The 13,033-nt window shown below is 64.9% G+C and overlaps 3 protein-coding genes and 1 long non-coding RNA gene across 4 annotated transcripts; 3 read left to right on the top strand and 1 right to left on the bottom strand.

The window, feature by feature from the left end:
* Positions 1–768: 768 nt before the first annotated feature.
* LOC311429588 (phospholipid phosphatase-related protein type 2-like) lies at positions 769–2,961 on the top strand (the record flags this gene model as incomplete). Its single annotated transcript, XM_084540678.1, is given in 4 exon segments — positions 769–844; positions 847–944; positions 1,979–2,113; positions 2,909–2,961. Coding segments are annotated over 4 exon segments (342 nt in total), but the record flags the coding sequence as incomplete, so codon positions are not given.
* A 1,926-nt stretch (positions 2,962–4,887) lies between these two features.
* LOC311429586 (uncharacterized protein) lies at positions 4,888–7,080 on the top strand (the record flags this gene model as incomplete). The annotated part of the gene is made up of 3 exons (XM_084540677.1): positions 4,888–6,524; positions 6,579–6,741; positions 7,031–7,080. Exons 1-3 carry the CDS (start codon positions 5,322–5,324, stop codon positions 7,078–7,080), a joined length of 1,416 nt encoding a protein of 471 aa, XP_084396803.1. The 5' UTR covers positions 4,888–5,321.
* Positions 6,697–9,547, top strand: SWSAP1 (SWIM-type zinc finger 7 associated protein 1). The gene is made up of 2 exons (XM_084540679.1): positions 6,697–7,720; positions 8,589–9,547. The coding sequence occupies exons 1-2, from the start codon at positions 7,502–7,504 to the stop codon at positions 9,093–9,095; spliced, it is 726 nt and encodes a 241-aa protein (XP_084396805.1). The 5' UTR covers positions 6,697–7,501; the 3' UTR covers positions 9,096–9,547.
* Positions 9,548–10,962: 1,415 nt separating this feature from the next.
* LOC311429587 lies at positions 10,963–12,920 on the bottom strand. Its single transcript, XR_014688294.1, has 3 exons — positions 12,773–12,920; positions 11,674–11,762; positions 10,963–11,216 (listed from the first exon to the last, which is right to left on the bottom strand). It is a non-coding gene; the product is annotated as an uncharacterized lncRNA (long non-coding RNA).
* Between the last annotated feature and the right edge of the window lie 113 nt (positions 12,921–13,033).

Raw genomic sequence — 13,033 nt, 5'->3', positions numbered from 1 at the left:
GGGGGGTTGGGGAGCATTTGGGGTATGGGGGGGGGATTTGGGGTCGGGGGGGTCAGGGGGGAATGGGGGCATTGGGGAATTTGGGGGTTTAGAGGATATTGGGGGGGGGAAGAATTGGGGGGGGCCGGTGGGTGAAATGGGGTGAAACTGGGAAAAATTGGCACAAGGGGGAGGGGGCGAACACAGCCTTTGGGTTGTTTTTTTTTTGGGGGGGGGCTTTTAGGGGCCTCCTAAAACCCCCCAGCTGGGGCTGTGAGCCCCCCATTTATTTTTTTAAATATTTAATCATTTAATTATTGAATTAGTTATTTTTTTTTTTTATGTTTTAGTTTTTACTTATTTAATTTTTATTTTTTTAGTTTTTAGTTTCAATTAATTATTTATTTATTTTAATTATTTTTATTTTTATTTACTTATTTATTTATTTATTTATTTCTTGTTTTGTTTTGTTTTTAGTTTTAATTAATTATTTTATTTTTTAAAAATCATATTTAATTTTTTTTAAATTTTAATTATTTATTTTCTAATTTTTTTTTATTTTTTTAGTTTTTAGTTTTAGTTAATTATTTCATTTTTATTTTTTAATTATTTTTTAATTTTTAATTTATTTTTTTTTATTATTTTTAATTAATTTTTAATTATTATTTTATTATTATTATTTTAACATTTTTTTTACATTTTTATTTATTTTTATTCATTTTTTAAGTTTAAAATTTTTAAAATTTTTTAATTAATTATTTTTGCTTCCCTCCCCCCCCCTTTTTCCAGCTCTACGTGACCTTGGCGTGGCGGGGGGGGGGCTCTCGACTGGCCAAGCCGGCGGCGGTGCTGGGGCTGGCGGCCCCCCCTTCCTGCTGGGGGCCGTGCGCGTGGCCGAGCACCGCAACCACTGGGCCGACGTGCTGGCCGGCTTCGTCACCGGCACCGCCATCGCCGCCTTCCTGGTGAGGGGGGGCCCCAAAATTACCCCCCCCCCCCAAAAAAAAATTAATATTTGGGGATTTATTTGGGGATTTATTTGGGGATTTATTTGGGTGACCCCCCCCAAAGCACTGGGTTGATGGCTTTGGCACTGCCATCGCCGCCTTCCTGGTGAGGGGGGGGCCCCAAAATTAACCCCCCCCCCAAAAAAAATATTAATATTTGGGGATTTATTTGGGTAAATTCCCCCCTCCCCAAGCCCTGGGGTGATGTGCTGGCGGGCTTTGGCACTGCCATCACTGCCTTTCTGGTGGGGGGGGGCCCCCAAAATGCCCCCCCCTCCAAAAAAAATTAATATTTGGGGATTTATTTGGGTAAATTCCCCCCCCACCAAGCCCTGGGGTGATGTGCAGGTGGGCTTTGGCACTGCCATCACCACCTTTCTGGGGCAGGGGGGGGCCCAAAATGCCCCCCCCTCCAAAAAAAATAATATTTATTTGGGTAACCCCCCCCCCCAAAGAAAAAAAAAAGTATTTGGGGATTTATTTGGGGATTTATTTGGGTAAATTCCCCCCCCAAAGCACTGGGGTGATGTGCTGGAGGGCTTTGGCACTGCCATCACTGCCTTCCTGGTGAGGGGGGGCCCCCAAAATGCCCCCCCCTCTAAAAAAAAATAATATTTATTTGGGTGACCCCCCCACAAAAAAAAAATATTTGGGTGACCCCCCCACAATGTGCCTGGTGTGGCCCATGGGATCCCAAAGAGGGGGGGGCTGAGCCCTGGGATCCCGCTTGGGACCCCCCCCCAAAGATTTGGGGGACCCCCCCCCAAATATTCTAAGAAACACCAAAATCTTCCTGGGACCCCCCCCCAAAATATCCCTGGGACCCCCAAACCCATGTGAACCCCCCCCCAAAAAAAACCCCTCTGGGATCCCAACTCCCCTTTGGGTCCCCCCCCCAAATATTCCTGGGACCCCCCCCCAAAATTTTCTCAGGATCCCAAAAATCTCCCCCGTGCCCCCCCCCCAAATAACCCTGCCCCCCCCCCCCCCAGGTGACCTGCGTGGTGGGCAACTTCCAGTGCAAGGGGGGGCCGCCGGGGGGGGGCACCGTGGGGGGAGCCCCCCCCAGAGCCCCCCCCGAGGTGCCCCGTCCCCAGCCCCCCCTCGAGGAGCTCAGCGTCACCCAGGTGAGGGGGAGGGAGGCAAAAAAATATTGGGGGGGGGGGCATAAATTGGGGGGAGGGGGCAAAAATAGGGGGGAGGGGGTAAAAATATTGGGGAGGGGGCAAAAATGGGGGGGGCAAAAATATTGGGGGGGCAAAAATGGGGGGGGGCACATGGGGACCCTATGGGGGGGGCACCCCCAGGTTATGGGGGGGGTCTTGGGACCCTGGGGGGGCATCCAGAGCCTATGGGGGTGCTGGGGGGGTCCTATAGGATATTTGGGTGGGGGGGGCTGAGTCCTATAGGGGATATGGGGGGGTCCTGAGTCCTATGGGGGGGTCCTGAGCCCTATGGGGGGGTCCTGAGTCCTATAGGGGATATTGGGGGGGGTCCTGGGCCCCATGGGGGGGTCCTGAGTCCTATGGGGGGGTTCATGGGGGGGGGTCCTGAGCACCATGGGGGCACCCAGACCCTATGGGGGTGCTGGGGGGGAGTCCTGAGTCCTATAGGATATGGGGGGGGTCATGGGGGGGGTCCTGAGTCTTATGGGGGGGGGTCCTGAGTCCTATAGGGGATATGGGGGAGGGGCTGAGTCCTATGGGGGGGGTCCTGAGTCCTATAGGGAATATGGGGGGGTCCTGAGTCCTATGGGGGGGGTCATGGGGGGGTCCTGAGTCCCATGGGGGGGTCCTGAGTCCTATAGGGGATATGGGGGGGTCCTGAGTCCTATGGGGGGGGTCCTGGGGGGGTCCTGAGCCCCCCCGGGGGGCTATGGGGCCATGGGGACCTCCCGTGCCCCCCCCGTGTCCCCCCCCCAGGCACGCCGAGCCGAGTTCCCGGCCGTCACCTGAGCCCCCCCACCCGGGGGGGGGGGGGGGGCTGCAGCCATCGCCCCCCCCTCCCACACGAGCGTCACGAGCACGGGAGGGGGGGTGGGGGGGGGGGGGAAGGTTCCCCGCGTGACACACGCGTGTGCAAAATTTGGGGGGGGGGCGGGCGGGGGGGGGCAGACGCGGGGCTGCGGGACGGGAATAAAGTGGCTGCGTGCGAACTGCCTGTGTCGGGGGGGGGCTATAGGGGATGGGGGAAGCTATAGGGGATGGGGGGGCCCTATAGGGGATTGGGGGGTTATAGGGGATGGGGGGGGCTATAGGGGGGCTATAGGGGATGGGGGGGCTATGGGGGAGCTATAGGGGATAGGGTTATCTATGGAATGGGGGGGGACCCTATAGGGCCTGGCGGGGGTCTATAGGACTGGGGGGGCCTATAGGGGATGGGGGTGCTATAGGGGATGGGGTTATCTATGGAATTGGGGGGGGACCCTATAGGGGCTGGGGGGGGGGGTGCTATAGGACTTGGGGGAGCTATGGGGAGGGTGCTATAGAGGTCTGGGCCTATAGGGGCCGGGCCTATAGGGTCTGGGGGCGCTATAGGGGATTCTATAGGAGCTGACCATATAGGGGCCTGGTCTATAGGGTCTAGGGATTCCATAGGGTCCAGGTCTATAGGGTCTGGGGGGTGCTATGGGGGTTTCTGTAGGAGCTGACCCTATAGGTGCCAGGTCTATACGGTCTGGGGGCGCCATATGGGGTGTGTTATAGGGTCTGGGCCTATAGGGGCCAGGTCTATAGGGCCTAAGGGTTCTATAGGGGCCGGGTCTATGGGGTCTGGGGGCTCTATAGGGGGGCTGCTATAGGAGCTGACCCTATAGGGGCTGGGTCTATAGGGCCTGGGGGCGCTATATAGGATTCTATAGGACCTGACCCTATAGGGGCCGGGCCTATAGGGTCTGGGGGTTCTATAGGGGCCGGGTCTATAGGGTCTCGGGGCTTTATAGGGGGTTCTATAGGAGCTGACCCTATAGGGGCCGGGTCTATAGGGTCTGGGGGCTCTATAGGGGGGGTGCTATAGGAGCTGGCCCTATAGGGGCCGGGTTTATAGGGTCTGGGGGCGCTATAGGGGGGGTGCTATAGGGTATGGGCCTATAGGGAGCAGGTCTATAGGGTCTGGGGGTTCTATAGGGGCCGGGTCTATGGGGTCTCGGGGCTTTATAGGGGGTTCTATAGGAGCTGACCCTATAGGGGCCGGGCCTATAGGGTCTGGGGGCTCTATAGGGGGGGTCCTATAGGGTCCGTCCCACGTGCCCGCCGGGCTCCTATAGGCGCTGCCGCCTTTGCGTGGGCGTGCCTGGGGGGAGGTGGGCGTGTCCAGTGGGCGTGTCCTCCACGAAGCCACGCCCCCCCTCCTCCTCCCCCCCGCCCCCCCCCAACCCCCCCCCCCCCGGACTGCAGCGGGGCGGTGGCTCCGGCACCGGCGGCGGCGGCCGAGGTGAGCCCGGGGCCGGGACCCCCCCCCTTTAACCCCCCCCCTCCCCCAATTCACCCCCCCCCTCCCCGCCCCCCCCCCACCCCCCGGACCCTATAGACGGGGACCTATAGATGGGGATGGGGGGGGGGGGCGGGAGGGGCGCGGCCCATGGGAGGAGCCCTGCTGGGGGGGGGGGGGGGGTCTTATGGGGCTGGGGGGGGCCCCGTCCTTATCGCAGCCCCTATAGCGCCCCTATAGAGCCCCTATAGCGCCCTATTATTTTTTTTTTTTTGGGGGGGGGGGGGGCTGGGAGCTGTCCGTGGTGCTGCCAGGGGCGGGGCCCCCCCGGCTCCATCGCCCCCAACCCTGGGGTTCCCCCATTATCGGGTTCCGGCCCCCCTCCCCCTGATATATGCACCCCCCCCCCTCACCTTCCAAGACGGACCCCAACCCAAATGACCCCCCCCCTGCCCCCCTGCCCCCCCCCTCACCGGAGCCCCGCGCCCTTCGGCGACGGGTATTCTCGGGCGGATAATACGGACGCGCTGTTATTGCTTGAGAATACGCGTAGCCGAGGGGACGCCTCGCCCCGGCCTCCTCGTGCGACCCCCCGTGCATCCTCGTGCAACCGCCCGCGTCCTCGTGCAAGCCCCTTGCGACCCCCTTGCGAGCCCCCGCGGCCTCGTGTGCCAGCGCTGCGGCCTCCTCTGTACGTCCCTCTGCATCCTCGTGCGTCCTCGTGCAACGCTATGCATCCTTGTGCAACACTATGCATCCTTGGGCATCCTCGTGCAACCCTGTGCATCCTCGTGCAAACCCCTGAATCCTCGTGCGTCACCCCTACATCCTCATCTGTACATCCTCCTGCATCCCCATGCATCCCCATGCAACACCTTGCATCCTTGTGCAACCCCGTGCAACACTATGCATCCTTGTGCGTCCTCGTGCACCCTTGTGCATCCTCGTGCAACCCCCTGCAACCCCGTGCAAACCCCTAAATCCTTGTGCATCACCCCTACATCCTCATCTGTACATCCTCCTGCATGCCCATGCAACACCATGCATCCTTGTGCATCCTTGTGCAACCCCGTGCATCCTTGTGCAACTACCCGTGTCCTCGTGCAAGCCCCTGCAACCCCGTGCGAGCCCCTGCGTCCTCGTGTGTCACCGCTGCGTCCTCGTCTATACGTCCTCCTGCATCCCCCTGCATCCCTGTGCATCCTCTTGCAATGCCATGCATCCTCGTGCACCCTCGTGCAACCCCGTGCATCCTCGTGCAACCCCATACAACCCCGTGCAGCCCCGTGCAACCCCGTGCAACCCAGTGCAAACCCCTGCATCCTCGTCTATACATCCTCCTGCATCCCCATGCATCCTCATGCAACCCTGTGCATTCTTGTGCAACCTCATGCAACCTCATGCAACCTCATGCAACCTCCTTCAACCCCGTGCATCCCCGTGCAAACCCCTGCGTCCTCGTGCATCACCACTACATCCTCGTCTATACATTCTCCTGCATCCCTGTGCACCCCCCTGTGTCCCCATGCATCCTTGTGCAACCCCATGCATCCCCGTGCATCCTCGTGCAACTTCATTCACCCCCCTGCATCCTCTCCTATACATCCTCCTGCATCCCCATGCAACCCTGTGCATCCCTGGGCAACCTTGTGCATCCTCGTGCAACCCTCTGCATCCTTGTGCATCACCCCCTGCACCCCCCTGCATCTTCCTCTATACATCCCCCTGCATCTTTGTGCATCCCCATGCAAACTTGTGCAACCCCGTGCAAACTCGTGCATCACCCCTGCATCCTCCTCTATACATCCTCCCGCGTCCCTGTGCATTCTTGTGCATCCTCGTGCAACCCTGTGCATCCTTGTGCAACCCCGTGCAACACCCTGTATCCTCGTGCAACCTCGTGCAACCCCCTGCATCCTCGTGCATCACTCCTGCATACTTGTCTATACATCCTCCTGCATCCCTGTGCATCCCCCTACAACCTCATGCATCCTTGTGCAACCCCGTGCAACCTTGTGCATCCTCGTGCAACGCCCTGCATCCTTGTGCATCACCCCCTGCACCCCCCTGCACCCTCCTCTATCCATCCTCCTGCATCCCCGTGCATCCCCATGCAACCTCGTGCATCCCCCTGCACCCTTGCCTATCCATCCTCGTGCATCCTCGTGCATCCTCGTGCATCTCTGTGCATCCTCGTGTGTTCTCGTGCATCCCCGTGCACCCTCGTGCATCCATCCTCGTGCACCCTCGTGCATCCATCCCCGTGCATGCTCGTGCGCCCCAGGGCGCAGAAGCCCCCCCTGCACCCCGAGGCGCGTGCACGCGGGTGGGACCCCGCGGGCGTGCACAGGAAGGGGCCCAGCGGGGCCGCGCACAACCGTGCACGCGAGTGGGGGGAGGGGGGGGCGAGAGGTCTATCTGCGCGTGCACGAGGCGCGTGCACGGCTCGGTGGGCGTGCACGGGCGGGAGATTTCGTGTGCACAAGGGGCGGGCGCGTGCACGGGGGCGGGCGCGCGGCTGCGGCGCGCGTAAAATTGCGCGCGCGCGGGCTCAGCGCGCGCGCCCTTCCTCCGGAGCCCCGCCCCGCCCCGCCCCGCCCCGCCCCGTCGCCAAGGCAACCGCCCGCCGTCGCCCGGCAACGCGTTGCTAGGCAACGCTGGGTGATTGACAGCCCCCCCGCCCCCTTGGCCACGCCCCCGGGGAGAGGGTACCGCCTCCCCATTGGCTCCGCCGCGCGGTGTGGTGAGGCTCGTAAGGGGGCGGGGCGGCGGCGGATTGGCGGTGTGAGCGACCAATAAGAAAGCGGGAGAGGCCGCGGCCTAGCCCCGATTGGCTGAGGAGCGCGCGGCGGGCGGGAGAAGCGCTGAGGGGAGCTCCCTTCCGATTGGCTGAGGAGCGCGCGGCGGGCGGGAGCGGCTCGGGGGGGGGGGGAGCTCTCTCTTGATTGGCTGAGGCGCGCGCGGTGGGCGGGAGCGGCTCTGAGGGGAGCTCCTCCCCGATTGGCCGAGGCGTGGCGGGGCCGAGGGCCGCTCCCCTCGGATTGGCCGCCCGCCGGGGAGCCGCGCGGCGATTGGCCGGCCCGCGGATGGCGGCGGCGCTGGAGCGGGCGCTGGGCGCTGTGGCGGAGGTGCCGCCGGTGCCGGTGCCGGTGCTGGTGCTGGGCCCGGCGGGCTCGGGCCGCACGGCGCTGCTGCTGCGGGCGGCGCTGGCGGGCGGCGGCGACGGGCCCCGGGCGCTCTTCCTGGCTCCCAGCGCGCTCCCGAGGCTGCCGGGAGGCGGCGGCACCGACCCGAGGGCGCTGCAGGTGAGCGGGGCCGCGGCGGAGGGGGGCGGGGCCTGCTAGAGGGGGCGGGGCCTGCTGGGGCAGCGCGGCGCGGGGCCGTGGTTGGGGGCGTGGCTTGCTGGGCACGTGCGGGGGGCGTGGTTTCTCGCGAAGGGGCGGGGCTTTGCATGTGAAGTGTTCTGAGCATGGGCGGGGCTTGCGCGGAGGGGGCGGGGCTTCTCGGCTTCACCCCGGGGGGCGGGGCCTTCTGGGGGGCGTGGTTCTGGGCGAGTGGGTGGGGTGCAGCTGTGAGGGGGAGGGGCTGGGCAGCGGGTGGGCGGGGCTTCGTGCATCGGGGGCGTGGCTCTGGGTGGGTTACCTGCAGGGGAAGGGGCACCCGGGGGGGCGGGGCTTCGCGCATCGGGGGCGGGGCTACGCGCTGGGGGCGGGGCTCTGGGTGGGTGAGCCCCATGGGAAAGGGGCACCCTGCGTGGGGGCGTGGCCTGTTGCAAGGGGGCGTGTCCTAACGCATGGGGGCGTGTCATAACGCATCGAGGGCGTGGCATAGCACGTGGAGGGCGTGGCTCCGCGCACCGGGGGGGCGTTGCTTAGCTCATTGGGGCGTGGCCTAGTGCATGGGGGCGGGGGCCTAGCGCATGTTGGATGGGACCTAGCTCATCGTGGGCGTGGCTCACCACCTGGGGGGGGCGTGGCTTACCACCTTGGGGCGTGGCTTACCACCTTGGGAGCATGGCTTGCCACCTGGGGGGGCGTGGCTTACCACCTTGGGAAGCGTGACTTATCACCTTAGGGGCGTGGTTTCGCACCTTAGGGGCGTGGCTTATCGCCCGGGGGGGCGTGTCCTAGCCCCTAGGGGGCGTGTCCTGACCGTGCTCCCCCCCCCCCCCAGCGCCTGGAGCTCCGTTACCCCCCCACCCTGGGGGCCCTGTGCCGGGAGCTGGGGGCGGCGGCGGCCTCTCCGCGCCCCCCCGGGCTGCTGCTGCTGGACGGGCTGGAGCACTACGTGGATGGGGGGGGTCCTGGGGGGGCGGGGGGGGCCGCCCGCTTGGCCGCCCTCCTGCTGGAAACCTCCCGCGCCCCCAACCCCCCCGGGGAAGTGCTGGCGGCTCTGCGCTTGCCCCCCCCCCCCGGCCCCCACGTGCTGCCCGCCCTGCGCCGTTATTTCCCCGCCGAGTGCCGCCTGCGCCCCCCCCGCCGCCACCACGGGGTCCCCGTCTGCGTCAACGCCCGGCTTGTCCGGCCCGGGGGGGCCCCACGGTGTTGGCAGCTTCGCTTCGACCCCCCGGGGGGGGCCCTCAGCGTCACCCCCGCCGAAGGGGGCAGCGGGGATGAAGACGACGGAGGAGATGAGGATGATGATGGAGGAGGAGGAGGGGGGGGCGAGGCCTGGGGATGAGCACGGTGTGGGGGGGGGGCACAGAGCCCCTACGTATCGCCGTGACACTGTTGGGGACCCCCCCCCGTGCTGGGGGGGGGGGGCGGTGACGGGGACACCGCCCCTCACGGTGACACAGACAGTGACACGGACACCGCCTGCCCCCCCCCCTCAACAAGGAGGACCTGGACATGGCCCCATATCGGGGGGGGGGACACACACACAACACTGCCCCCCCCCCGTGCGTCACCGCCTGCGAGCGTGGGGACACAGAGAGCCAGGTGCCCCCCCCCCCCGCGGGCTCGGCCACCACCTGGGGGCTCCTGATAAGGCCTTATCAGCCCCCCCCCGCTTGCTGGGAGGGGCCCCACGCCCTGTGGCCCCCCCCACTGGAAGGCGCGGGCTGAGCCGGCGGATTCTTTATTATAAAAACAGCCCAAAAACGGGAATTAAAAAAAAAAAACAAAACAAAACGCAACCAAAGCAAAGGCAAAACGGGTCCTTGGGGGGGGGGGGGGGGGGCAGCGCCTGGTGGCCCCCCCCCCCGGTGTCCCCTCGTGGTACGGGGGGGGCTGTCCCCATGCACGGTGTGTCCGTGTGATGTCACCGCGATGTGGCCCCTCCGTGATGTCACAGCGTCCCCGTGTGATGTCACCGTGGTCTCCCCATGATGTCACGGTGTTCCCGTGTGACGTCATCATGTCGTGGCTCCTTTGTGACGTCACGGTGTCCCTGTGTGATGTCACCATGGCCCCTCCACGATGTCACAGCGTTCCCACGTGACGTCACCACGACCTCTCTGTGACGTCACAGCTCTCCTTTGTGATGTCACCCCAACGTGGCTCCTCCATGACGTCACGGCGTCCCTGTGTGATGTCACCATGGCCCCTCCACGATGTCACGGTGTTCCCGTGTGACGTCACCATGGCCCCCTCTGTGACGTCACAGCTTTCCTGGGTGACGTCACCCCAATGTGGCTCCTCCATGACGTCACGGCGTCCCCGTGTGACGTCACCATGACTTCTCTGTGACGTCACGGTGTCCCTGTGTGATGTCACCGCAGCCTCTCCATGATGTCACGGTGTTCCCATGTGACGTCACCACATCATGGCCCCTCCATGACGTCACGGTGTCCCTATGTGATGTCACACGGCCCCTCCACGATGTCACAGCGTTCCCACGTGACGTCACCACAGCCTCTCCGTGATGTCACAGCTTTCCTGGGTGATGTCACCCCAACGTGGCTCCTCCATGACATCACGGTGTCCCTGTGTGACGTCACCATGGCCCCTCCATGACGTCACAGCGTTCCCACATGACGTCACCACGGCCTCTCCGTGATGTCACAGCTTTCCTGGGTGATGTCACCACAACATGGCTCCTCCATGACATCACGGTGTCCCTGTGTGACGTCACCATGGCCCCTCCATGACGTCACAGTGTTCCTGTGTGACGTCACCACGCCCCTTCCATGACGTCACAAGCGTTCCCGTGTGACGTCACCATGACGTCACGGCGTCCCCCACGTGACGTCACCAGCAGCTCCTCCGTGACGTCACCGCGTCCCCACGTGCCCCCCCCCCCCCTCCGGCTGTGACCCCAGCCCCGTGCCCCCCCCCCCTCTCCGCCACCCTTAGGAGCAGAGCACGTAGGGGGGGGGGCGGTCCGGGGGGGGCCCAGCCCCGGGGGGGCCCCCACGAGAGACCCGGGGGGGTCCCCGTGACGGGGCCGCTCCGGGGGGGGGAGGGGGGGGCCTGTTGTGGTGGGGGGGCTCCTTGGGGGCTCCCCCATCGGGGGGGGGGGGGGGAGGCTTTTGTGGGGGGGGGGGGGAGAGGTTGGCGTAGGGTCCGTGGGGTGGGGGGGGGGCCGGGGGGGGGCGCGGGGGGGGGCACAGCAGGGCCGAGCCGGGGTCGAAGAGGGTGTACTCGAAGCTGGAGGCGGGCGAGGGGCCGCCGGGGGGGGGTGGCGGGGGGTGGGGGCAGCCGGGGGGGGGGCTGGGGGGGGGGTGGCAGCGAGGGGGGGCTCGGCCGGGGGGGCTTCTTTGCCCGGGGGGGGGTCCACCTCCTCCACGGCGCTGGGCAGCTCCTCCACGCTGCCCCCGGGGGGTGTCCAGGGCTCCCGCACCCCCTGGAACAGCCACAGCTGGGGGGGGGGGGGGGGGGACACGGGGTCAGGCACCCCCTGATGGGTGACCCCCCCCCCCCAAGGTGACCCCCCCCTTGAGGTAACACCCCCCACACCCCCCCCAGATGCCCCCCCCTTGGGGTAAATCCCCCCCCATTGGGGTAAATCCCACCCCCCCAGATGCCCCCCCCTTGGGATAACCCCCCCAAAGAGCCCCCCCAAACCCCCCCCCCGTTGAGGTAACCCCCCCCCAGACCCCCCCCATTGAGGTAGGACCTACAATAACACACCCCCCCCCCTTATTTTAACCCCCCCCCCTTATTCTAGCCCCCCCCCCCATTATTTTACCCCCCCAGCCTCCCCTAGGCCCTGCAGCGCCCCCCCCCCACCCCATTCCTATGGGGTCTGCACCAACCCAGTCCCCCCCCCCATCCCACCACGACCCCCCCCATCCCCCAGGTGCCCCCCCCCCCACCTGGAAGTTGCCCCCGCAGGGCACCGAAGAGCCCCTGGAAGCTGCGCTCGGGGCCGGGCACGGGCGGCCACAGCTTCTCCTGCAGCGTCCTGGGGGGGGGGACAGCACAGGGCAGCCCCCCCCCCGACACAACCCCCCCGGCCCCAGTGCCCCCATATCCCCCCCATACCCCCCCCATATCCCCCATAACCACCCCATAGCCCCTGATACCCACCCCCATCCCCCCCCCCACAGCCCCATACCACCCTATACCCACCCCGCACCCCCCCCTTACCCCCTCTTACCCCCCCATATTGGCCCCATATCCCCCTATACCCACCCCATATCCACCCCATATCCCCCCATCTCACCCCTGTACCACCCCCATACCCCCCCATATTAACCCCATACCCCCTGATACCCACCCCATACCCCCCATATTCCCCCCATATCCCCCCCATACCCCCCCCATATTGACCCCACACCCCCCCAACCCCCCCTTACCCCACCCCATACCCCCCCTTGCCCCCCCCATACCCCCTGATACCCGCCCCATACCCCCCATACCCCACCCCATATCCCCCCTACAACCCACCCCATACCCCCCCTAACCCTCTCCTTACCCACCCCATACCCCCCCTTACCCCCCCAACCCCCCCCTTACCCACCCCATACCCCCCCCTTGCCCCCCCATACCCCCTGATACCCGCCCCATACCCCCCATACCCACCCCATATCCCCCCTACACCCACCCCATACCCCCCTAACCCTCTCCTTACCCACCCCATACCCCCCCTTACCCCCCCCCACAACACACCCCTTACCCACCCCATACCCCCCCATCTCCCCTCTGTACCTCCCCCACACACCCCCCCATTCCTCCCCATATCCCCCCCATACCGCCCCAAACCCCCCCCACACCCCCCATATTGACCCCACACCCCCCCCATACCCCCCCCCACACCCCCCCCATATTGACCCCATACCCCCCCATATTGACCCCCCACCCCCCCCATACCCACCCCACACCCCCCATATTGACCCCATACCCCCCCCCATACCCCCCCCACACCCCCCCCATATTGACCCCCCACCCCCCCACATTGCCCCCCCCCCATACCGGCGGTGTCCCAGCAGCGCCAGCAGGCCCGAGGGCGAGCAGCAGCAGTGCCAGCAGGCAGCCCAGCCCCAGCGTCACCGCGTCCCACGTCTGTGCCAGCACCCAGCGCTCAGCCGGGGGGGCACGGCGGGACCCCCACACTGTGCCCCCCCCCACTGTGTGCCCCCCAACCCCACATCCACCCCCGCATCCCCTTCACCACCTCTGTGCCCCCCCGTGTCCTCGCTCACACCCCATAGCCCCCTCCCCCTCTCCCCCCCA

Source organism: Aythya ferina, assembly GCF_964211825.1.
Source record: "Aythya ferina genome assembly, contig: HAP1_SCAFFOLD_1403, whole genome shotgun sequence".
NCBI lineage: Eukaryota > Metazoa > Chordata > Aves > Anseriformes > Anatidae > Aythya > Aythya ferina.
The sequence above is the reverse complement of the archived record's forward strand: the minus strand, read 5'-3'. Positions and strand labels throughout refer to the sequence as shown.